The sequence below is a fragment of the Crocuta crocuta genome, unplaced genomic scaffold (genome assembly GCF_008692635.1).
Source record: "Crocuta crocuta isolate KB4526 unplaced genomic scaffold, BGI_CrCroc_1.0 scaffold371, whole genome shotgun sequence".
Taxonomy (NCBI): domain Eukaryota; kingdom Metazoa; phylum Chordata; class Mammalia; order Carnivora; family Hyaenidae; genus Crocuta; species Crocuta crocuta.
In genome coordinates this window covers 1,029,350-1,055,616 of record NW_027530617.1, presented here as the reverse complement: position 1 = coordinate 1,055,616, position 26,267 = coordinate 1,029,350, and the positions used below count along the sequence as shown (strand labels likewise).

At 37.3% G+C, this 26,267-nt stretch overlaps 1 protein-coding gene across 2 annotated transcripts in view; it reads left to right on the top strand.

The window, feature by feature from the left end:
• Positions 1 to 399: 399 nt before the first annotated feature.
• Positions 400 to 26,267, top strand: part of GAS2 (growth arrest specific 2) — a 127,479-nt gene continuing 101,611 nt past the window's right edge. Inside the window, exons 1-2 of one of the 2 annotated variants that reach the window (XM_077768058.1) lie at positions 400 to 547; positions 12,142 to 12,263. In XM_077768058.1, the coding sequence (XP_077624184.1) occupies positions 400 to 547; positions 12,142 to 12,263 (270 nt within the window). The remainder of the gene's footprint in view (positions 548 to 12,141; positions 12,264 to 26,267) is intronic. The other variant, XM_077768057.1, reaches the window with a different exon arrangement.

Sequence of the window (26,267 nt, the reverse complement as noted above, 5' to 3'; positions counted from 1 at the left end):
TTTCAAATATGAACCCAAACGTTGGGAGTGCACAATTTAGGTACTCATATTTTAATTAAGCCCTTTTTATTACTTTTGACTAGTGAAATTTCTTGCCTTCATCATTGACTTTTTCCAGTATGGTGTTTCACATGAGCTTAGAGCTTAGTGTGTGATTTTTCTATTTGACCTTAGATTGCTGTTGTTTCCTACCAAATGATTGGTCAAAACTGATAGGGCCAGTGCAGATAAAGCAAATAGTGTTTCATGGGGTTTAATGATTAAAAACCTGACCCGTCATTAAAACGTCCATGGACCTGGTTCCTTACTGTGTCACTAGCAGAAAGATTTTCACAAGACAAGTCGGTATAAAAAAACAACTCCCTTTTTGTTTTCAAAACAGGTATTACAAGTGGATAAATGATGTGCACTGCTCTGAGCCCCAAGGTACGCAGTGGACCTGGCCTTTCTGATATGCATCAGTATAGCCAATGGCTGGCCAGCAGACATGAAGCGAATTTGCTACCGATGAAAGAAGATCTGGCCCTGTGGTTAACCAATCTATTAGGTAAGGTTATAAGATCTCATTTGGTGAGCCAAGATAACAGGTTGTTTCCTTTCCCCCCTCATGCAGTGTCCTTCACCTAAGCATGTGACAGCGCCTTGGGAAGAAAGATGTCATTATTTGGATTTTGCGTCTGGGAAACCTGAGGCAGGTGGAAAGTCGAAATGAATTTCTCAATATCTCTCACATTAGCTCTGCTTAGTAATACCAATATCATGCATTGAAATGTGGAAATGTGTGGTCAAATCGCTGGGTTTGTCTCTATGCCAGTCTGATTTATTTTTTACTTTTCTTTCACACAGTTGGCCTGTTTGACCTGTTCTTTGGACACTGCACGCGGGCCACAGTCTGTAAAATCTGACTTCTAAAACTAGANCCTGCTCATGCTGTCTCTCTCTCTCAGAAATAAATAAAACATTAAAAAAAATTTTTTAAATACCTGCAGAAAGGACCTTTATAGATATATGATAGAAGGGTTGAATATTGAATAAACATAGAATTCATGTGGTGCTTTATCAGTTACAGAAGGGATTTCACAACATTATTTTCTTATTTAAAGGATCCTGCAAGGCACATTTTTTTATCTTCATTTTCCAGCTGATGAAACCAAGGAGCTTTGTGAGGACCACCCTGTTTATCTAGAAATGTAGCAAGGTTTTAGTAGGATTTGGGAAGACTTTAGGACATTTGCACAAAGGTTTCCTTTTGCTCACGTAGCTCTGGAATTTTTCAGGGCTTTTATGTTTTTTAAGCCTTTATCCTAAGGTCAGAGGTCTCCTTTTTCCTCCATATGTACATACAACTCTATATGGTGTAGCCAGGGCTATGTATGGGTACGCCCTGTGCCTGGCCACAGGACAAGGACAGAAATACAGAAGGCATTCCCAGGAAGACCCTTTATTAGGCTCTGGCACTATATCCACTAGAAGGAAGGGGCTAGCTCCTTTACGTGAGACATCCATAGAAAGGTGGAGGTTTTGGCTCCATCACAGACAGGGAATCAAGTTTATCTAGGCAGATGGATTCTCTCTCTCATCCTTCAAGGGTTCACTAATGATTGTTACATTAGTAATTTATCATTAACTTTGAGCTGTCCTCAGATATGGGCTATGGCAAGTGTAGCAGCATACAAGAGAAATTAAGAGCACAGACTTGAAATAGATTGCCTATTGTGTCTGAACCCCAGATCTGCTACTTAACTAGCAATGTGATTTTGGGCAAGTTACTTAACCTCTCTGTTTCTCAGTTTCCTCAACTGTAAAGTGGTAATAATAGTAGTAGTATTCCATAGGGTTATTGTGGGATTAAATCATTAAAATACGTATACTAGTTAGTCCTGGGTAACATCTAAATACTATATGGTTTGTCGTTGTTATTCCATTTATATAGTTCAGTGATACTGTTAATATGATTTTGTAGGTAAGTTAATATAGTCAACAAATATTTGATGTGCTACAGCATAATATATTAGCTAGGGGTGCCTGGGTGGCTCTGTTGGTTAAGCGTCAGACTCTTGATTCCGGCTCAAGTGATGACCTCATAGTTTTGTGAGTTTGAGCCCCACATCTGGCTCCACATTGGTAGTGCAGAGCCTGCTTGGGATTCTCGGTCTCTTTCTCTCTCTCTCTCTGCCCCTCCCCCACTTGCACCATCTCCGTGTCTCTCAAAATCAAGAAATAAATTAAAAAACTATATACTATATATGTTAGTTTAAAAAATGAACTCTAGAATCAGAATGCTTGAATTCAAATCTCAATTCCATGAGTTACCAGCCCTGTAATACTAGGCAAGTGTCTTAATGCAATGTGCCTCAGTTTTGTCATCTGTAAAATAAGCATAATATTAGTACCAACCTCATAGGACTGTTGGAAACTCGAATGACATCACCAGCTTTAGAAGAAGATCTGGCACATAGTAATCAACTAGCTAGGAAATACTGGCTCTTGTGGTTAACTGTGTTTCAGACACAGTCTGCTAAGTACTGGAGGATAGTATAATGACTAGGAATAGAGTACTGGCTCTTATGGAGCTTGGAGTAAATTGAAAAAGAAACATTTTGAATAAGTAAGTGAATAAATAATTCATTAATTGGGCTTGTAAACACTAAAAGATATAGGTTGCAATAAGAATGTAAAAAGAAGGAAGTGTGAATGGGGCAAAACTCAGAGGGCTTGGAGGGGGGATCCTCTTTAAAAGGTCTTATATTTGGAGCGCCTGGGTAGCTCAGTTGGTTAAGCGTCCGACTTCAGTTCAGATCATGATCTCACAGTTTGTGAGTTTGGGCCCCACGTCGGGCTCTGTGCTGACAGCTCAGAGCCTGGAGCCTGTTTCAGACTCTGAGTCTCCCTCTCCCTTTGCCCCTCCCCAGCTTGTGCTCTGTCTCTGTCTCTCTCTCTCTCTAAAATAAGTAAACATGAAACAAACTTAAAAAAGGTCTTCTATTTAAACTGAGAACTAAACAGCAATTAACAGCTGGCCAGAGAAAGCATGAGAAAAGAGCCTGAGTGGAGGGAATGGCATAGGCTGAGACAGGAAGGAGTTTGGTGCCTTTGAAGAACTCAGAGAAGGCCGGCATCGATGGAGCAGACCAAGAAGGAGAGAGCTTCATGTGACTTGTGGGGGCCAGATCGCATACTGCTCTGAAGACCGCGTTAAGGGGCTTTATAATTTTTGTATGATCAAGGAAAAGTCAGGGCAAGATAATGATTAAAGTATAGCGTGTTTGTATAAGCATGTTTCAAGGTCCCGTGACTTGTCATCAAAGGCATTCTATTTGGTGAATGTGATCATTTACAAAGTAGTTTGATCAGGGTGAGCAGCCCAAGACATCCTCAAAGAATAGAGACTCACTGTGTGTGTAATGGAAAGATCCTTGGATTAAAAGTCAGGAGACCTGGCTCCTAACTGGGTGTCAGGAGACCTGGCTTCTGATTGTGGCTCTGCCACCAGCAGGAAATTTGCCCAAAGTCACTCAGCTATCTTTTCTGGGCTCAGTGTCCTCAACCATAAAATGAAGGGCTTGGAGTGGATGATCTCTCATGTCCTTTCCAGTTCCAAAAGTCTAGGTTTCCAAGAAATCCATCTCTTGAGACCCAGTTTGAGATCATCAATATGCATAAACAAAGAGAAAACAATTTACATAAATGAATAATCTTTCTTTCAAAGAATAAGAATAATTTTTTTAAATGCTGGTAGTTGGTAACAAAAATGTAACTGATGGTTTGTGAAATTTTCTCAGGAAAGGAATCTTAATCTCAAGATACAGTAATGTACCACCTTGCACTGACTTATATTCGTAGAAGTAGATATATAATAGCTTTCAAGTGAATATGCACATGGTAACTTAGAAAGTAAACCAATAACTTGAGACTATTTTAAAGTGGTAAAACATTTGTAGTTAAGAAAATGCATTGTGTACTAGAATGCTAAGAATGAGGAGGGGAGAAAAAAATGTATGGCTATGTTAGAATATACTTCTATTACATATAATAGATACATTTAGAATTCACATATTTTGGAAATGGAGTCATTAAAGTAAATTTTAAAATAATTTATTATTGATCATTTTATCACCTCAGATATTTGCAAATTTATATTGTGTAGCTCTCTTTCAATTCTTCTTTTTCAGCGACTTGAAAGTTAGAGATGGTTTGAAAGTATTTTCTTTTTTTTTTTTTTAATTGTTTAATGTTTATTTTTGAGAGAGACTGAGCACAAGCAGGGGAGGGGCAGAGAGAGAGGGAGACACAGAATCAAAGCAGGTTCCAGGCTCTTAGCTGCCAGCACAGAGCCAGATGGGGGGCTCGAACCCACAAACCGTGAAATCATTACCTGAGCTGAAGTTGGACACTTAACCAACTGAGCCATCTGGGTGCCCTGAAAGTAGTTCCAAAGTTGATGCTGTCTCCATGTAAAGTATCTGCACTTTTGGAAATGTAGAAATTTATATACTGAAAGTTTTAATTAGATGTGCCATTGTGATGTGGACCGTACTTGTGGAAAGGCTTTCTGATTCTTTTTATTAATACTTGATTAAAATATAACTTTATGTCTTTCAAAAGAATATTAATGGTTTCTTAAATTCATTTATTTCTGCTTCTATCTATAAAATGTAGGGGCGCCTGGGTGGCTTAGTCGGTTAAGCGTCCGACTTTCGCTTAGGTCATGATCTCGCGGTTCGTGGGTTCGAGCCCCGCATCGGGCTCTGTGCTGACTGCCAGCTCAGAGCCTGGAGCCTGTTTCAGTCTGTGACTCCCTCTCTCTCTGACCCTCCCCTGCTCACGCTGTCTCTCTCTCTCTCCTAGAAATAAATAAAAAAACATTAAAAAAAATTAAAATGTAAAATATAAGATGTAGTTTCTTAAAGAACACTCAATATGTACTCAGATTTTTTTGGTAGGTAAAAATGTTTGATAGAGGAAACAATTACTTCATTGGTTCAGAGACCACTATTCACATTCATGTGATATCTGGCTGTACATAATACCATAATTTCCAGGTTCTATATACTTACTTAATTGGTAACAATAATAAATACCAGTTTATATTCTTAGGCATAAAATTAAAGCAACAATAGTGAATTTTTATATTGAAATTTATTTATTAGAATATTAAATGCCAGCTATCTTATGATAAATTAACTAGTTAAGGTGAATAGTTATGGTAGTTGGGATTTGTTTATGAGATAACCTACCAAGGTGGTTCACAAAAAGATCGTCATGTAATGTTTATTGACTACTCACATATCTGTGGAAATATCTACCCATCTTGTTGAAAACAGCCTTTATAGTCCAAGTATGTTTCTAATAGCTGGCACCATGGAGAGTTTTATGAGCAACATTCAGAAAAGACGAGAGAAGAATCCCAAAGATCCTTTTCTTCTTCCATACAAAACATTTCTTTGGCCATTTTTTCCTGTTACACATTAAGTCTATACATTTCATCTTTATTTTAGGCCTTCTGTTTTGTTGCTCTTGTTCATGAACTAGCTATTGCCCATTTGTTACTTAACTGTGTCCTTAGGACATATTTGAACATCAGATGATTATACAAATAAATCTTGGGGAAACACGTAATTGTCACTTTGAATAAACAGCATGTTATTAAATTAACAGTCTTGGATTATAGCACCCACCCCTCATTAAAATAGATGAGGCACATTCTAGCAATTTCATGATTGCTGACGGAGTATTGAAGATTGTTGTTGGCTTAACTTTGAAGTGAATATACTAATGTAAATGTTCTCAAATTGTTTATTTCACTTGTGTTTCTTTAATCATTTGAAAATAATGAATGATGGTCTATCTTTATCTTCAATTTATATTTGGTTAATAACATTGTATGAACCATAAAGCAATATGTTTTGGAGGAAAGATTTTAGTTGTTAAGCATCCAAGAAATTAACATTGTTTTTAAGATTTTAGATCTTTAGGATGTAAGTATATAAGTATTTGGATATATGCAGGGACTTTGAGTAGATCATAAGCTATATTACAAATTACATTAGGCTGAACTGATTTCATTTAAGTTTGAAAATGTATTAGAATAATTGATAGTATGGTGATTTACCCTTTTTCTGAATTTCCTACATGCACAGAAAAGAAAATCCAGTGATTATATGCTTAATATGATCAATATATAACATTAAAATTTTTTCACTTATTTCTAAAATTAACCATATTTCAGCATTAAAAAGTTAAGCACCTGTTTACTGGAGTTGCTCCTGTCAAATACAACTCCTCTATAATGAGCTTGGAACAGCTTTTTATTTCTTTTTTCTTAAAACCCTTTTATCAGATCCTTATCCTGCAGAGTTTTCATATTCTTGATATAGTCAATAAAAATTCCTTATGAGATGTGGTATCCTATGCAAGTTCAAAAGTTTATAGGGTGTTCACGAGTTAACACCTTTTAGAGAAGATACTGCCTCATTTTTTACCCATTTTTCCCCCAACAGAAACAGCTTTATCTTTTCTTGATATAAGTGCAGGAGAGATAACTTTGAATCAGTAGGGACCAGATGCTGATCTAGGGTTTCTGTTTATAATGAATCCTTTCCTATCTCCCAATCTTCAAATTTCAGCCTCAAAACACTGACTAATCTGAGTTAAGACAGCAGATAAGTTCCTTTAAGTTCTCCCATTAGAGAAATATACTGGGATTGAGAGGTGCACTTGAGTTTGGAGTCAAGTTTGGTCCTGTCTGGATTGGCTTTAGAGATAATATACACCAGTTTTCTCTGCAGTGAATCGGGCCTCACATCAGAACATGCCTAAATGAAATTCTCAGCACTTCTCTGATCTACACAGTGGACTGCGGTGCAGTTTTTAACACCACTGTCTTCATCCCCAAGCTGTTTCTGGTTTGCTTTTTTTCTTTTTTGTTTGTTTGTTTGTTTGTTTGTTTTTCCTGAAAGCCTTTTGGTGGAATTTCTACAGAGAAAAAGGCAACAGAATTAGACAATGCTTTATTATAGAAAAGAGTCATTTGTGTATTCAGCAAATATTTATTTAAGTAGCCAAGCACAGTGGCTGAGAGCATTGGACTCTAGGCATAGACATCATGGGTTAAAAATCCAGATTCACTGAGTAATTTTAGACAGATTACTTAATCTAATACCTCAGTTTTATCATCTACAAAATGGATACAATAATAGCCAAACTTCACAGTTTGGTGAGATGATTAAAAACACGAATGCATGTAAAGTGCCTGATTTATAGTTAGGTCTCAAATGTTAAATACCATTATTAGATGTTATCACATCAGCTAATTTGCTGGGAGGAAAACTTTCTTTCTCAGCAGGGTAGAGGTTAAAAGGGATTCTTTTTCTACGTGGCTCTAGTCTAAAACACTACAGGTTGATTCTTAATCTTGATGGAAATTATGAGAAGTGCATATTTCTGGGAGGATTACACTGATGTGTATAAGCACGTGTGCTGATTTAGTTACTTGACAAAACATTTCAGGCAGATCTTCATTTTGTAGGATTGTGCCCTAGCATTTTAGAAGGAGGTGACTTAACTACAATCTTTGATCAAACTCCCTGATCTTTGTCTATTGGCAAGCTGTCTGTCATGGACTGAATTGGTGGTATGATGATCAGAGTCCACAATTATGAACACAAGAAGATACTACTTTTAGACTAGGCTATTTTAGATAGTCTTTACAATTCAATAGTCTTTACATTCCAGTGTGGGTCATTCCAAGATGATTTGATTATATCTATACTTTGCCCTATCTTTCCTTTTTTTTTTTTTAAGTTTATTTATTTATTTTGAGAGAGAGAGTGCATGTATATGTGCACACATGGGTGGGGAAGGGGCAAAGAGTGAGGGAGAGGGAATTCCAAGCAGGCTTCTTGCAGAGCATGATTTGAGACTTGAACTCACGAACTGTGAGATATGGCCTGAGCCAATATCAAGAGTCGGATGCTCAACTGACTGAGCCACCTGGGCGCCCACCATATCTTTTCCTAAACATACCGATAACATGCAAGGACAGAACAATAGACAGATTCTGTTGTTCTAGAATCCTAGTGCATCTAGTATTTATAATCTAATGCCTCAACACAATTACACAATTCAGATTAAAGAAGATCTGGTTTTGCCTACAGAGATATTTTGCTTTTTTGTAATGTTTACTTCAGAAATTTAATTAGTATTTCACAGCTTGTTCTAATGGACTTGTCATGGTTACATTGACCTAATTTTATGTACTGATTTTTAAAATATTAATGTAATAAGAGTGAGATAATATATCATTCCATATAAAGTTTATATTGATTTCTTATAATTATAAAGTATGTTTAAAATGTATATTTTATGATTCTTTGGGTGGAAAATATATGTGAAAATAAAAAAAAAATTCTCCACCTTGCATTTTTTCTTCATTTGAAGCAGTATATTTCAACTATAAAGTATGTAACAGTGTCTGTGGTAGCAAAAAAAAATCCACCTTTTGGAGCTATAAAATATACAGAATTGAAAGCTGACACCTAATATATTTTTCATTAGATACAGATGTTTAATGTAAACTCTTTCTCCAAGTATTCACGAAAATCAGGCTAACTAAAATTGTTTAGGTATAATGCCTAAAAAGTAAAAATCATACCTTTTGGTAAATTGCTAATAAATTTTTAATGACAGACATTTTTCTTTTTATAATTGACTAGGTCTTTTAAATTAATTGTAATTATCTTGCCACTTAACATTATGAATAGAATCTACATTGCCATGGAACTTAATGAAATACAAATACCTAAAGAACAGCTTTAAATGTAGATAAGCTTATAAGTAATTTATAAAGGGGTCTTTCAACAATTTGGAGTAAAATTTACTTTCGTTACCTCGAAATTGGTAATTTTGAAAGTATTTCTAATATTTATTTTTCCTACTAATTTCCAAAATTACTTTCCTACTAGAAACTGCACGCCAATATGGTGACTATGTAACCCAAATTTTGTTGTGGTGGCCTTTTGTATCTCAAGAATATTACTTTCATTCCTGAATGAAGTTCAGCTGCAGACAATTTTGAAATAATAGTAGTTTTGTGTTGGCTGCCTCTGCGGTGAGTAGTTAGAGCTACTGATGTTTTGCCACCTGCAGAAGTCATTATCCTATCTGGGGCTAAAATGCAAAGTATCCAGTAGGGAAAAAGAGAACATTTTTAAGAAGGTAATTGTCTTTCCTTCTTTACCCTTCCTTCCCCCAAAACCAAACCACCCAAACCAAAAAAAAAAAAAAAAAAAAAAAAAAAAAAAATCTAACAGATGTTTAAATATATTCTTTGTTGTGAGGTTAACTTTAAGCCAGTAGTTTATCTGTTGTTCCAGTTGGGTTCTTTTTAGGTGTTCGTGGAATTGAGCTGCATGCATTGGTCTTAAGATAACGCTAATCCTATGATAGTCTCAGTATAAAACTTGAAAGTGCTCTTCTTTTGCTTTAATTTAACCACTTTTTACAAAAATAATACCCAATGTTTTATCAAAGTTTTTCAGCAGTTTATTTCTTTATTTTTTAATTTATATGCTCACTGAACACATTATCTAGGTGCCTCCTATGGTAATAACATTATACTTCCCTCTGTAGAACACACAGGCGCGCGCACACACACACACACACACACACACACACACAAGATATTGCCCGAAGAGGTTTTGAGGAAGACAGTAGGTGCTTTTGGGGCAATTGGGTGGCTCAGTCAGTTGAGCCTCTGACTGGCTCAGGTCTTGATCTCGCAGTTCATGAGTTTGAGCCCCGCTTCGGGCTCTGTGCTGACAGCTCAGAGCCTGGAGCCTGCTTCAGATTCTGTGTCTCCCTCTCTCTCTGCCCCTCCCCTGCTCATGTTCTCTCTCTCTTTCTCTCTCTCTCTCTCTCTCTCAAAAATCAACAAACATAGAAAAAGAGGTTTGAGGAAGACAAGAACTTTCCACAAAGCATATTACTAGCAATAGAAGAAGTTTGAAAATGAGTGATGCCCTTGAGTGTGACCATGTAGAAAAGAGTAGGGTACACTGGGAGAATCTCTTTTTGGATTTCTGATTAAAGGAAAGACAGAACTGGGTCAGGCAGATGTAAGGCAGGAGGATATTGTAGGCAGGGGCTGTGCCAGGAAGAAATGGATGGCAGTAGGAATGGGAAGGTCTTGCTAGAGAAACAGTGAAGGCAACGTATAGACCAAGAATCAAGGAAACTATAAGGATGCTAGGTTAGAAACGTGGATTAGAGGCATAAGGGTCATCCTTTGGAGACGTTAAAGTGGATATATTTCACATTTTGGCTGGCACAGATTAGGGACTATGCAATAAAAAAGAATAATGACCCAGGGAGGGTGGTGCTTAGCAACAGTAATTTTAGCCATGAGTGTGATATGCATTGGAGAGAGAAGTTGACGATAGAAGGAATAGCCATTGTTTTTGTTGCTAGAGGTTTAAGTATCAAATCCTGAAAATTAAAATTTTTTTTCATTTTATTTATTTTAGATAGAGACAGCGAGTGGGAGAGAGTCTGGGCAGAGGGAAAGAGAGAAAGAATCTTAAGCAGGACTCAGTCCCATGACCCTGGGATCATGACCTGAGTTGAAATCAAGAGTCAGATACCCAACCCACTGAGCCACCCAGGCACCCCCAACAGTTTTATTAATATTATGGTACCAGAAATGGAAGGAAGCATGAGTCTGTAGGGCCTGTGACTAATAAGTTACAGGAAATTAAGGCAGGAAAATAAAATATGTTGAAACTTAAGAGAATTAAAGTGCCATGAAAAGGAGAGAGCTTTGCGAGAGATGAATTTGGGGAACATGTAAGAAAAAAATAGTGATTTATAAGGCTGAAAGCAAGAAGGAATCAGGAGTAACAATTTAGGGTGTAGGGTTTCTTTTAGGGGTGATGAAAATGTTCTGAAGTTGTTCTTGGTGATTGATGATTGCACATGTCTGAATATACTAAAAGTCACTGAATTATACACTTAATTGGGTGAATTGTAAGGTATGTGAATTATATCACAATGAAGCCTTTATAAAATAAAAGGAAAATGAAGAAACAAAATCTGGGGGAAATAGAAGAAAGAAGGCAACTAATCTTTAACTAGTTAACTGCCAGGGATGAACAACTGTGAATGATGTTCATAAGGGCAGCAGTAGAAGCCGAGTGGTTTTGAGGAGAGAGAAAAGTAGATACTGAACCCGTTAGTCCACAGTTCAAAGATGGTGGTAGGAAGAGGAATGGTTAGAGAGGTAGTGTTTCTTTCAGAGTTGCATTTGTTTCACCTCATTATCTTAATCAAAAGACAAACTCAGGAGAGCTTAGAGATGTGGTTTATTCACTGGCCATGCCACTAGAGTTGCTAATGGTGGTTGACATTTTGATGCACCATGACTCTATTCCAAATTGAAGAAAAGAGAGCTATGGTGTTCTTGTAGTCAAAGACATAAACCGGTGGCTCAGTCGGTTAAGCATCTGACTTTGGCTCAGGTCATGATCTCACAGTTTGTGGGTTTGAGCCCTGCGTCAGGCTCTGTGCTGACAGCTAGCCTGGAGCCTGCTTCAGATTCTATGTCTCCCTCTCTCTCTGACCCTCCCCTGTTCAAGCTGTCTCTCTCTCTCAGAAATAAATAAAAAAACATTTTAAAAAACGACATAAACAAAACACAAGATGCCAGTTCTGCCTTCCACCTTCGCCTTGCAGGCATAGTTATCGAATAGGCTACTGAGGACGTGAACTGAGTGCACCTCAGAGGTCAAACTGTGCAATCATTGGAAAAAGATTTTGAGTTTCATTGACCGGTTGTTTTTTATGCCTCTGGATTGCCAAGTGATGGGACTCTCACATAGGATATCGCTTTGCCACTTTTAATGTGAAATAAAACTTTTATGCAATTGAAATTATGTTATGAAAATATAAAATGTTGAGATTCTTGCCACCAAAGGAAAACATAAAATTCCAGAGAAACGTTCTTTTCCTGTGTTCCCATCCCAGATACGTAACCCAGCTGGAATAGAAATTTTGGTGATAAAAGCTGTGTCAGATATGTTGGCATGAATGTCATATTTGCATTGGGGAATGCTTATGCTTTTGTAATGCTTCTTTTTGTTATTGCAGGGAAGGAGATTACGGCAGAAACTTTTATGGAGAAATTGGATAATGGTGCCTTGCTCTGTCAACTTGCAGAAACTGTGCAGGAGAAATTCAAAGAGGGCATGGATGCTAACAAGCCTACGAAGGTAAGAGGTCTATAGGCAAAATCACTCAGGAGGCAGATTACATTTGCAGTTGCTTACGAACAGAGTTTAATTTTGGTATTTTGTTGTCAATGGTGCATTAATATGTCTATTAACAAAACACAGAGGATACATTTTAATCAGGCAGTATGTAATTTGCACTCTAATTACGTAAATTACATAATCCTTTTGGTTAGTCTCATTAACTAGAAGATTACGGAAATTGATGGTATTAATACAGAACAAGTACTGTGGTTGAATCTGATGTATTGATTGCAAATTTAGCACACAAACAATTTATATCATCAGGTGATGAACAAAATCTGGCCAAGAAAGATTTGCTGAATAGGTCTTCGTTTCCAAATAGATTATTATAATAGATCATTGGAATAAAGTATCTGGAGTGCGTAATTTTTTTAATGAGTAGGGGCATTGCACTAAGTAACTTTGGAGAAATTATTTTTTTTCTGACTGCTAAATTTCTTTTGTACACATATTCTTTTATGGTTATTATAAGTTTATAATGAGAGTATGGCACTTGATATTTTTGAAAAAGTTTTTAAATCTTTATGTATTTTTGAGAGAGAGAGAGAAAGAACAAGTGGGGGAGGGGCCGAGAGAGAGGGAGACACAGAATCCGAAGCAGGCTCCAGGCTCTGAGCTGTCAGCACCAAGCCCGACACGGGGCTCGAACTCAGGAACCATGAGATCATGACCTGAGTGGAGTTCAGACACTCAATTGACTGGGCCACCCAGGTACCCCTGGTGCTTGATATGTTTTGAAGAAACAAGATAGATGACACTTTCTTTAATTTTTAAAAGAGAAAGAAAAAGCATAAGAAAAAATAAGGTTAGTGTTGAAAACAGCTTAACCTAAAAATTTTAAAAGTGTTAAATTTTCTGCAACTGTGGCAAAACAAAAATAAATCTGATTACTCATGTATAGTTTCTTTATGATTACTGAGCTAAAATTCAAACAAAAATCAAGCTCCCTAAAATAATGTATTTTTTTTTACAGCTCTGTACTTACTCTGGGGATAATATTTCATATCACTATGTAAAGTACTAGATGCTATATACAAAGCCCCTCCATTATATTTTTCATCTTAAAAGAGGGTCCATGAAAGTATTAGTTAATTCAGTGGTTCCCAAACCTTGCTGCACATTGGAATCACCTGAGTATCTTTAACAATGATTCAGACTGGGCTCCTGTACTTGCACATCCTGATTTAATTTCTATGGGGTGCAACCTGGGGATTGGGATGTCCCCAAACCTCTGCAGGTGATTCTAATGGGCAGCAAAATTTGGGAACCACTGTGTTCATTTTTTCCCCCTCTATTGGATAGATGCTAAGTGATCTGAAGAAGGTTGCCAGGCTAGTAAGTGACAGAGCAAGAACCTGCGGTGAACATTCTCTTTCTGAGCCTCTCATTTGAGCTCACTGTGTGCAGTTTAGACATGAAGAGATCATTTATGAACATGCTCATGTCACACCTACTGTTAGGACTCTTAGAAAACCAATAATTCTTTTGCCGTGCTTTCCATTTAGTGATGAGACAGATCTCTACTTCAGCTTACAGAGGGAGGAGAAAACATAATGCCTCATAGGAGGGCAATTTGTATAGAAGGCTCACTGTGAAATAATTAACAAAGGGGAAAATTTGCTGGGTCCAGAATGTTTTGAGAACATTATGTTAATATTGCACTGGTCATGAAACTTCTATTTATATTCTTTGTTGTTGAGAAGAGAGAGACCTCGATGTTAAGGTCTTGAGTCCTTCATAGTCACAAAGAATAAACAACTCTACAAAGGCTAATGTAAGGTTTTCTTGTTTTGTTTTGCAAACTTATGCTTTATAACTCCGAAGCTGAGATGCCCAAATAGAAATCTAATTGTAAGGGCATCAACTGTAAGAGAACCCCCAAAACATTCAGCTATAATTTAAAGGCTTTGTTCTTGAGCACATTTTGTTTGGGTTTTAGTTTTGTTATTTATTAATTGGACAGGTCTATCTTTGGTTTCCTTTCCTGTAAGGTAGGAGTAATAATTATGCATACATACATTCCAGGAAGCATTGCACAAAAAAGACTTTAGATGGGGCGCCTGGGTGGCTTAGTCGGTTAAGCGTCCGACTTTCGCTTAGGTCATGATCTCGCGGTTCGTGGGTTCGAGCCCCGCATCGGGCTCTCTGCTGACTGCCAGCTCAGAGCCTGGAGCCTGTTTCAGTCTGTGACTCCCTCTCTCTCTGACCCTCCTCTGCTCACGCTGTCTCTCTCTCTCCTAGAAATAAATAAAACATTTAAAAAAAAAAAAAAAGACCTTAGATAAATATTATTTCCCTTCCCCCTGTGAGTTAAGAGATCCTGATGAGAATTTTTGATTTGCTAGAAGAAACTAGAAGAAAAAGATGAGTACTCTGTAGATATTCATAGGTAACATGATGTATACGAATAGGTGCACCTTTTCTGTAAATCTCCATGAGAATATGTAATAGTGAGAATAGTTATGGATCAGGATTTTGATAGCTGTTTCTCCTTTAAAACCTTCATTTCAAATTATATAATTTTTATAATAAAACCATAAAATATAAAAATACATTGAATTTTCCTTTCAAAGTGAGTAAAAATAAAGCAAGGTCTTATTAAACTCAAAGTACTTCCTTAACTCTAAGCCTTTTGTTTAATTAAATATAAAGTTCAAATTTAGTCTGATTATAATAAATATATTTTAGTATAAAAACTCAACTGGTAATTCAACAAGTGTAGATTTAAAAATGCTCTTTATGACCTCACTTTCAGTGTTCAAAAAATCAAATTTAATCTGAGTTAGAAGTTGACACAATTACTCTTGACTGAATTACCTTCTGTGTCCTTGGCAGAATTTATATATTTCACAACTTACTTCCAACAATATGCAGCTTAATCAAAATAGCATATGTCTTACTACATGAAAAAAGTGCAGAGAAGGCTCATTTTTCTTTTCTACATTTTATGAAATATTTTTCAAAAGATGAGAAGCCAAATTGCTAATACTTCATAGCTATTTCTGCTCATGAATATAATTTTGTCAACCAATTCAAGTTTGATGTGAGCATTTTCATAAATCAATATAATTTTGTTTTCAATCCATCTTTTGTCTAAAACAGGAAAGATTTATATGAAATTGTATGACATTTTACTGTTATTAAATCTTAATTTAAACAGGATTAATTTGCTAAAACCCAGGTAGTTAGGTTGACATTGAATATTTCTCATAGAAAAAAGGAGGAGACTTTCAAACTGCATATAAATAACCTATAGGTTACAATGTTGTCTGCTTGTCTGTGTGTGTGATTATTTTCCACCACGCACTTTAGAATCTAAGAAAAGTAATAGTGGTAAGGACCGATAAGGTAAATAACCTTTGCTGAATTAGTGACACTGTTACATTTAGGGAGATGTTAAAACTGAATTACTTTTTAAAAAATCAACCACAAACTTGATTCCCCTCTTAGGCCATGTCACAGGAAGCCCTTTGTAATTTTCTCCTAGCACTTAAATCTCACGTGTTTGTTCTCATAGCAATATGTTTACTTTTCCTGATTGATATTTAATTTGGGGGTTTTACAGCTGTGTAAACACATTTGGATGAGTAAGTCATACTTGGTGCATGTGAAATATGTTGGTGTTGAGAGTGACTTAAATAATCCTAACACTTGCAAACCTGTTTAATAAATATGTTAGACAGTTTACGTACTTAATATTTGAGTTATAAATCCATGAGTTATATCCTATTCTGGCTTGATAATATATCTTGATGAAAGTAAATGATACCTTATGATTCTTTTAAGATTCTTTCCAGGCATCAATAATAGATCAATAAAAGTAGCCTCTCTATTTGTTAGCATTAAGTAGTTAATCCTAACCTTTGCATTTTCTCACTTTGCATAGAAGGAATGCAGAAATTTTGTAGAATTAAGCAATATTAGGTAGAAGTATTTGAGACTCATGTGCAGCAGTTTAATGTATAATTTGATTTTGATTAGATCATATTTACCATAACATGATTAATTAACTCTAGCTAAATGTTAATATTCCTGGAGCCAAGGACCCTAAAAGGCAAAACTCTAACCAAAACTAGTCTTTCCAATAACCTGTTGGGATAAGAAAACCAGAATAAGTGATAAGTCCCAGATCATATTTTATGTGTTTTGACCCTAAGTTATCTGACTCAAAGTTGGCATGTCCAATCAAGACAGAATAATTGTTACCTTGATATGTGAACTTTCACTTCCTGGTCCAGATAGAATTCAACTGTAGCAACCCCTTCTTATTGTATATTTACTCTGTTCTTTGTCCACCGGTCATGACTTGCTGATTTGTATACAAGATTCACAACCACTGGGGCATCAACATGGTGTGAGTCATTCAAAGGGTTCAACCTCTCTTTTTCTCCCAACATGCCTTTCCATTTGTTTCATTTACCTTGACAGTCTCTGTCCCAGGCATCAGAGTTTTCCTGGGTTAAGCGCTTCCTTTGACTTCAAAGAGCCCTGAATGGTTAGATTAGTTTTGAAGCACAAGAAGGGAAAAGGGGGAAAAAGAAAAAAAGTTCTGTTACCTAGTAGAATGCTACATTATGCTCCAGGGAAGGAACTGAACATTCACCATCTAAATGTAGAATCCAGGCCTTGTTTGAGGGAAAGAACATCCTAGTCAGATAGAATGTCCATAGTACATTTGCCCATCAAGAGTATCTAGTTCTCAGGGCGCCTGGGTGGCTCAGTCGTTTGAGCGTCACCTTCGGCTCAGGTCATGATCTCACAGTTCATGAGTTCAAGTCCCGCATCCGGCTCTGGCTCTGTGGTGACAGCTCAGAGCCTGCAGCCTGCTTTGGGTTCTGTGTCTCTGTCTCTCTCTGCCCCCTTCCCTGCTCACACTCTGTCTCTGTCTGTCAAAAATGAATAAACATTAAAAAATTAAAAAGAAAAAGAATATCTAGTTCTCTGAGATGCAAGATAATGCTACCTGAGGATGTTTTACCAGCAAGGAATTAAATAAAACATAGAGATTAGAGTTTTTCCCCTCAAAATCGAAAGCACATTTCGCTTAGAGAATATCTTACTTATCAAGATTGATTTCAGAGAAATCCAGAAAAGTGTGTTTACTGGTGATGCCTCTGACAGAACAAGGAAGTTTGATAGAAGTGAGAAAAGGTTTTTCTTGAAAAGAAAATCTCAGCTGTGATTAACCTAGAGTCATCTATATCTGGCTCTACAGCTTATAAAATAAGTGTGTATTCCTTAAGAAATCCGTGGTTTTTAAATACAATTGGAATGCTAAGACTAAACCAACAGAGTGAGTCATGATAAATGGAGGGACTACCGGTGTAATGATGTGGAAATAAATGTTTTTTCTGATGGGTTATTTTCCTGTCTGGGACTGTGAGGAGAAGGAAAAAAAAAGTCAGTGATAAAATCCAATTACTCAGAATTAAAAAAAATACAAATATCTTCAAATTTTAAATATATAAAAGTAAATTATTTCCCAATACAAAATTAACTCCCTGTCGCCATTTCTCTAAGTCCTTGATCACCAGAAAAATTTTAGTCAGGGACCATGAAATATCTTGCTGAGGTTTTTTTTTTTTCCCCCCATTGGGAGTATTTCTATTCTAGACCATCTTAACAGGGTTATGCCTAAGTCGGGTTTCACTGCCATAGCAATAAATGTTGATGAATCTTCTAGAATGTTATGAAAAGAAGGTCAACTTTTTTTTTTTTACCCACAGTCAAATCATCATAAGAGACTTGGTATGTGGCTTGATCTGGGTTGCTGTATGTGTGGACTAAGGAAAACAAAACCAGCAATATGAAAGAGTGGGCATAAGAGGGAGTGAAGGTAACTGGATCTTAAGGCCTAACTGAACTAACACCATATGTGAGAGAATGTAGGTGATAGAATATTGCTGGGCACCACTGAAAATGTGGCGAAGTTGATTATCTGGCACGAAGTTCATGGTTAACATTTCACGTTCCATGGTCCCTGGCGTCCCAAGATGAAGATTCAACGTCCATAAGACAACAATAGCAAGCTGGGAACATGTGCATAGTGTCCTTTACGTAGAAGGCAGTGTTCCTATATGGCCCGTACTACTGAACCCAGAAACTTCATTTAGTTACCAAAACCTTCATCCTGAATTATCACGCACTTTATCCCCTGGAGCGCATGTATTTTATGAAGCTGTCTAGTTTACCTACTATTCCTGCTCTGTAACATCAAGTCAGCAAAATACCATGATCTAGTAGAAGAATGTCTTGGGTGATGTTGAAATGTTCCTATAGTTTACGTTGCAGAACCTGAGCTGATGTACAAGATAGTAAAACACTGTTATTTTTGTCAAGTGTATGCAAACAGCTTCTGGAATTTCCTATTTATTGGGATTAAGAAAATTACATTTCTAGACCAATAGATGCATGCTAATTACTAAAATATTTTCTAATATGTATACTTTAATGGAAAGACCAAATCTGGAACAGAAACTTGATTGAAACTATTACTTCATTGTAATTTCCCTGAAATTCCCCATGTCCTAACCATCTCTTATATTGGCTTAAATTGAATGGAGGTGTGATAGAAATCACTTTCCTTGCAATGTTCAGGTCACTGATAGTAGCATGAATCTCTGACTTTTTCTAAGTTGTGATATTTTATCCCATATGTTAGGGAACAAAAATTATGACATTTTCTGAGAATATATTTCCCAATTATACATTCATGGAAAAATGTAAAAAAAAAAATAACTTCTATATGTTCAAAGGCATAATAGTCAGAGTGTAACTTAGGCTTAGGTCAAAAATCCATCCGTTGCTTGATCCCCATAAGTATTTCTCTTTCCCTAATGCATAGCAAACTCTTCAGGTCCCTTTAAAGATTATAAGGAAGCTTTACAGGAAAGGCTTGAGATCATTACTCTTTCGTTCAATGGGTCCTGGGTCTATAAATTGGCTGTCGTCTATGAACTAGGTCATCAGAAAGATTCTCTCATTTGGTTGCCGCTTCTGTTGTACAATTCAAGAACTTGGGAAGTTACCTTTCAATTTTCGGCTAAAGGCCTCCTGATTAGTAAACCGCATTCAGATCTCCTGTGGGGCAGATAATTCTAAGAGATTTGATTATCCTACTTTGTATCCCAGCAACCATATCCACCTTGCCTATGAAAGTGCCGCCATGTATTCCTACCACCCTGAGGAGCCCCGTTCACATTAATAAGAGAAAACCCCTGTCACCAGCATCCTCTCTCTGGAGCAAAAAGGTACCTTAGGAAATTTGGGAAATTTCCTCACCAACCTGTTCTTCACAGCTTAGTGAAAAATAGAGCCTCTTTGGGCTCCCACTGAGTGACATTGTAAAAAGTTAGCTTAGATGAGGTACACATTATAATTGCATGCTACATTTCTTTTCCAAGGTTTGAATTCATTCCCCTATATTTTACCAAGTGATTTCTGGCCTTTTATTGTCATTTAGTGTGGGATAGCATTACATCTACGTTTATGTCCGCCAATCTAGCAGACTATTAATAGGATCATCTGTGGCTGTTCACGTTAACACACTGAATTCTAGTTAGTGCAGTTACAGTACATTAATTCTGCCAAATCTCAATTTACGTCCTGTTCTCCTCAGACTAACACTCAAAGTCTATTACATAAATAGAGAAAAACCCTGCCATAATACACTTAGTGGCCCTCAAGAGTTTAAATGTATGTTGGGATACGTAACCAGTTGGCCAGAGATTCCTGTGTTGGCTAGGAGTTATGCTGTGAGATGGATCTAAATCCATCCTGATCCAGACTGCAATGTTTTGATATGCAGGCCTGGTAGAGATCATCAGCTCTGACTATGGCTAGCTGAGATTTGAAGGACAGAGTGGTGATTTCAGGAACGTCCAGGTTAATTCACAGTCCTTTCTTAGCCTGGTCCAGGAGAGTACCAGAGGTAGGGGAATCTACCATGTACCTCCCCAGTTCCTGAGAAGGAGTGCTTGGTGTTTCATCCCACCTTATCCCCACCCTTCATGTCTCTGCCACTCCCCCAAGATAAGAATTTTTAGCTCTTTCCCAGTTGGAAACAGAAAAGTGGTCAGGGGACAAGAGTTGAGCAAAAGGCAAGAGCTAGTAATAAATGCAAATCATATTATTTGAATTATTTCTTTAAAAATTTTTTTAGCATTGATTCATTTTTATGTGACAGAGAGAGACAGAGCACAAGCGGGGGAGGGGCAGAGAGAGGGAGACACAGAATCTGAAGCAGGCTCCAGGTACAGACCCCAACTTGGGGCTGGGACTCACAAACCGCGCGACATCATGACCTGAGCCGAAGTCAGATGCTCAACCAACTGAGCTATCCAGGCACCCCTTGAATTACTTTTGTCATAGCTGTCCTGTGGGAAATTCTTTAGCATCCATAGCTCACATGTAAAAAAAAACTTGGTAGATTTCTCTAAGTGGGACAACAGAATTTTAGTGGAGTTCAAAACTCATGGCATTTATTGATATAGAGTTGTTATGAGGCCGAAAGAGATTATGCTAAACTGTTAAAATATTTTGTTTTGCTTAATCATGCTAAAGAAAGACTGGGTTATCTTTCTATTCTCCCCACGAAAAGATTTCCAAGCTACAATGTTTATGAAGAAACAGCCAGAAAGTATAAATAAAGCCAACATCTATATGGGAAAATAAAATAGTGTTCTGTCAGGCAGTTAATTAATTAAGATATTATATTCTTTTTGTTTGATGGTTATAGTGTTTAATCCTCTTTAAAAGTTATTTATTTGTTGGGCCTTATTTTATTATCCTAAGTAAATATCGAATTCTATTTTTATATTCATAACCTGTATTCTTTTTCATTAAGAGGATGACAAAGTAGTTTAAGCTTAAAAGCTCATGAAAAGTTTATTCTCCATAAAGAGAATGTTAGTTTTCCATTCCAGTTTTGGTCCAGTATCAGCCTCAACAGCAATTCCAAATATCCCGTATTTTTCTAATGACAAATGCCTGAACTTTACTCTCTGATACTAAAGAAATAAAAACCAATGGCTTTGTAGGACCTAGGATTTATACCAAATCTGAAGGTTATAAAGCATGGATACATGGGCATTCATTTCCAAGTACCACTGTCAGAAGGAATCATTTTAAACGCTTTTAGAGAGCACAGCTAAACAGAGTGGCTAATTGTGTGGACTCAACAGCCACACTTTCTGGGTTTAAATCAGAACTCCGCTGTTATTTAGCTTGGAAAACTACTTTCTCTGTGCCTTAATATCCTCATTTGTAACCAATGAGGATAGTACCTAACGTATCAGTTGTTATGAAGGCTAAATTTAATATACATAAGCACTGAGTTAATACCTAGTATATATGGGTGCTCATTAACATTAAACTATTGAATCCATTCATCATTACTCTCAAGTTTCAAATGTTAGCAAGAGGAAACTTGATTAGTGTGATGAACAACTAGCTCTCTGACCAGGTTATGGCTTCACTTTGATTGATATGTTCTCAGACTGGATAAAATGAAATAGGGAATATTTCCTAAAGAAAAGGTAGAGGATTCTTTGAAAAGTAGAGATGCTTTTAAAATTCATGGTTTCCCCATCTGTCAGAGCACCTGTACGATATTGTTATACCTAGTTGTTTGCTTGCCTTTACCCCTTCACTAGACCCTAAGATCCTTGAGAACTTGGTTAGTGTTTTATTTGTATGTAGGTCTATCATAAAATCTGGCATGTAGGTGTTCAGTAGATACGTTTTTAGATGAAAGAATGAATGAATGGGCCAACATAGGAATTTACTTGTAGATCCAGAATGCTGTTGTCAGTGGGTTTTAGCAATTCTCGATTTTTAATCATGAAGACTTTTATTGTCACCAAGTTTGAAATTTCTCCCCCTGCTGGTTTTGCTTGACTCAAAAGTCTTTGATGTTCAACACTGTAAGGAACAAAGCTGACTTTTTAAGTAATGGGGAAAAACAGAGAAGTGGAGAGTTTTGGAGTGGTTCAGGGAAAGAGAAAGGATCTGAGGACATTGAAAGTGCTGACAAGAGATTGGCGAAGTAATAGAGCATGGAGGTCTAAATTAGTAAGAAAGTTCTGGAGAACATTGCTCATTTAAGTTAATTGCAAATGATATTATATAGTCACACACTATGTTATTGTTTGAGTTCAGAACATTATCTAAAGGTAAAAATGATGACAAAAATGAGTGTATTCGGGCGCCTGGGTGGCTCAGTTGGTTAAGCATGCGACCTCGACTCAGGTCATGATCTCACGGTCTATAGGTCTGTGCCCCACGTTGGGCTCTGTGCTGACAGCTAGCTCAGAGCCTGGAGCCTGCTTCAGATTCTGTGTCTCCCCCTCTCTCTGTCCCTCCCCTGCTCACACTCTGTCTCTCTCTCAAAAATAAATAAACATATTTTTTTAAAAAAACGAGTGTATTAATATCCAAATGTTTTATTCCATTTAAGATTTACTTTTCAAGACCTGTTTATAGTGTTTGCCATGGTTCAAATAAAATAAGGATCAGATGAGTGATGAACTTCCACCAGTTGGTAGAAGGCCAGGGCACGCAGGTGGTTGTGGGCATGAGCAGGGCTCAGTCGCTGCAGCGCCTCCATTGACGATCTCCTGCAGCACAAAAAGGTTCAGCACCCCCTTGGGTGCCCCCACACAGAACTGGTGCACGTAGTTCACTCTTTGCTGCCAGCCCCAGCAATCATTTGACATCATCAGTGTAGCGGGGAGCGGGAGAAGTTGTTGGGGTGATCGTTGTGTGCCCGGCGACCCAGCATCTCCAGTGCCAGCATTCCAACACGGTAGGCAGTGTGCAGGTGGTGTAGGCTGTGTGGGTTGACAGGCTGACTGTGGGTCTCCTCCTCGGGTGGTGGAAACCCCCAGCTCACCAGAGGGCTGGGCTGTGTAGTCAGAGCAGACAACGCGGCACCCTGGATGGCTGGAAACATGGATGCTGGATGGACACTGCTCAAGGCCACACTGGTGGGCAGTGAGGGCCCTGGCTCTGCGTGGTAGGGATGTACTGTGATGGCTGTCATGGCAGGAACGGGGAAAGAATGGGTTTATGAACTTGCTCATCACTGATAATTAAGAAAAAGAATAATTTTAGGACCTTTCATGGACTAAGTTCTCAACGGGTACTTTTGACTTGAATACAGTAATTAGGGTTATGTCTTTCAATGACTGCAGAAGCTGTAAAGATATAATCCCTGTCGAGGTGGGTTTTTTCTTTTTTCTTTTTTTTTTTTTGCATCTTTTTCTCAATAACTGCCCCTTTTGTCCAATAAAATAGTTGGTGAGTGAAATGGGAATATAAGAACCATTGTTTCTCTTCAGAGTCCCTAATTAGCCACTACCAAAACACTCTTTAACAACCGAGGTAAAAATAACAGTTTCTGTAAAACTGCAGGAGGGAATCAGAGAATTCTAGGGCATAAGAACAATGAGCAGTAAATGCTGCTGTCAGCTTTCCAAAAAATATGTTATTTTATTAACTAAAGGTTAACTCAAAAAAAGGAGGTAAAAATGATTATGGAGCTTAGCCCGTTCATCATTTTAACCACCTTAAATAATATAGAATAGTATGAACTACAAATATTTTACAATACCTGAGTCCTATTTATTTATTTTTTAAAAAATATTTATTTTTGAGGAGGGGAGAGAGAGGGGGAGAGAGAGAGAGAGAGAGAGAGCGAGAGAGCACAAGAACACGAGCAGGGAAGGGGCAGAGAGAGAGAGAGGCAGACACAGAATCTTAAGCAGGCTTCAGGCTCTGAGCTATCAGCATAGAGCCTGACATGGGACTCAAACTCACAAACCATGAGATCATGACCTGAGCCGAAGTTAGACACCTAACTGACTGAGCCACCCAGGCACCCCTGTTTATATATGCTATTTTAAAATTTGATAGATGATTGATGAGATAGGAGCTCTTGTTAGGAACAAGAGATGATGTTATCTACTGTGTGCAATATTTATGTGCATATATGTTGTTGGTAAGAAAGGTTGTGATGTAAAGGGAGACAATCTCCTCAAGGAATTTACTATCTGTTATGGAGAAATAAGATGTCTGTGGTATTATATTTATTTTGAGATAAGCTCACAAAATGATTTGAAAAAAAGTCACAGGTTAAATAAAAGAAAGGCAATATCTTATCATGTGGCTAAAAGTAGAATAGAACTTAAAGCATATAGTAGTATGCACGAAAAATTTTCATGCACATAGTTGTTTAACATTTTTATTTTAAGTGTATCTCATCTACTTCCTAAATCAAAAGGTATACCAATTAAAAAGAATATCTGCTTTATAACATAAAATGGCTGTACACACATTGCAATGTTTAATGTGCTTGTGTATGAGCCTATTACAATGATTTTAAGTGGATTTCAGTATGTTACTTTGATTGTTTCTACTACCTGTACATTATTATTACATCTTTTTCCTCTTTAACAGAGTCAAAACTTAATGTCTTCTCATTTGGTTGTCTTCAGCAAATCATAAAAGAAATTGCCACGTTCTCTTTTTTAATTTTATTTATCTTTCAATGTTTATTTTTGAAAGAGAAACTGTGCAAGCAGAGGAGGGGCAGAGTGAGGGGGAGACACAGAATCTGAAGCAGGCTCCGGGCTCTGAGCTGTCAGCACAGCACCTGATGTGGGGCTTGAACCCACGGACTGTAAGATCATGACCAGAAGTTGGACACTTAACTGACTGAGCCACCCAGGCGCCAACCCCCCCCCCCCCAACTTTCCCTTTTATCTGACTCCTTTGGTGGGTGGCAAAGATAGTCAATGTCTAAGCAGGTGGGCTGAGGTTTTTTGGGAAAATTACTTAAAACAGTATAAAGTTAGTTGAATTATCTGTATGATGAAATTAGAAGTCAAATGATATTATGGATTTACATATTTAAAATTACTTGGACAAGTGTACAGGTCCTAGCTATTGGAATATAATGAGGTGTAAAGTATGGAATGAACCTTTGTGACAAGCACTTGTGTTTGAGATGGTTTTCATTTTACGTATAAAGAAGCAAATGAAAAGAATCAGAATTATTCTAGAATTTCCCTCAAATTACAACAGAATAAAATATACTCTACTATTACCATGTTTGGCTCCCTACTTGCTTATTATAGACCAGTAGTTGCCAATCATTTTATACGAACAAGGGCGAGTCGTTTTCCCAAATCCTAATCTTTTCATACTGCAGTTTGCTTCTGATGAGCTAAGAGACATGAAGGGGTATTTCTAGCCCTATTCAGTACCCTGCTGTGAATCTCCACATTTAAGAGTTGGGGGAGAGGGGGTGGTGAGGAGAAGGGAAAGATGAGGTGGTAGCAGTGAACCTAGAAATTTGCCAGGTTCAGAGGCTGTAAATTCATGTGAATCGTCTGATAAATGGCCCTCCTTCAAAACTGCTCAGCAGGTCTTTCCTCTCAAAGGTTAAAACTGTAGGCTATTGTTTGGTAGTGTAAATAATGGTTGCATTAAAAGCATATGAAGCATGAGACTAAAAATAAAACATGTCAAATTGAAATTCCAAAAGCAGGAAAAAAAATAAAACAAATCTGGTTTAGAAGGAGTACACACACACACACACACACACACACACACACATTTTTCATCTACATAATTTCATAACATCAGCAGAACGTTGCCCCTGAGCGTAAAAGTAAACCTGATCGCATTTTTCCACAGTGACATCATCTCTTCCACTTATAGGCTCACATCCTGCATTTAACCGCATGCAGGCACATGGGCAAGGGGTGTAACTGGGGAACTGTTTTTCTGATATTTGATCGCACTGACTGTGGCCACTGCTGTTTCAAAGCACTGTGGATATAGAATACTATGTCAGGAAAAGTCACTCTCGCCATATGGAAAAGAGAAAATTAATTAGTTTAAAATGAGCTGTTACTAACTGCTTTGGAGGAATTCTGGTCATTTGAACGAATCAGTAAG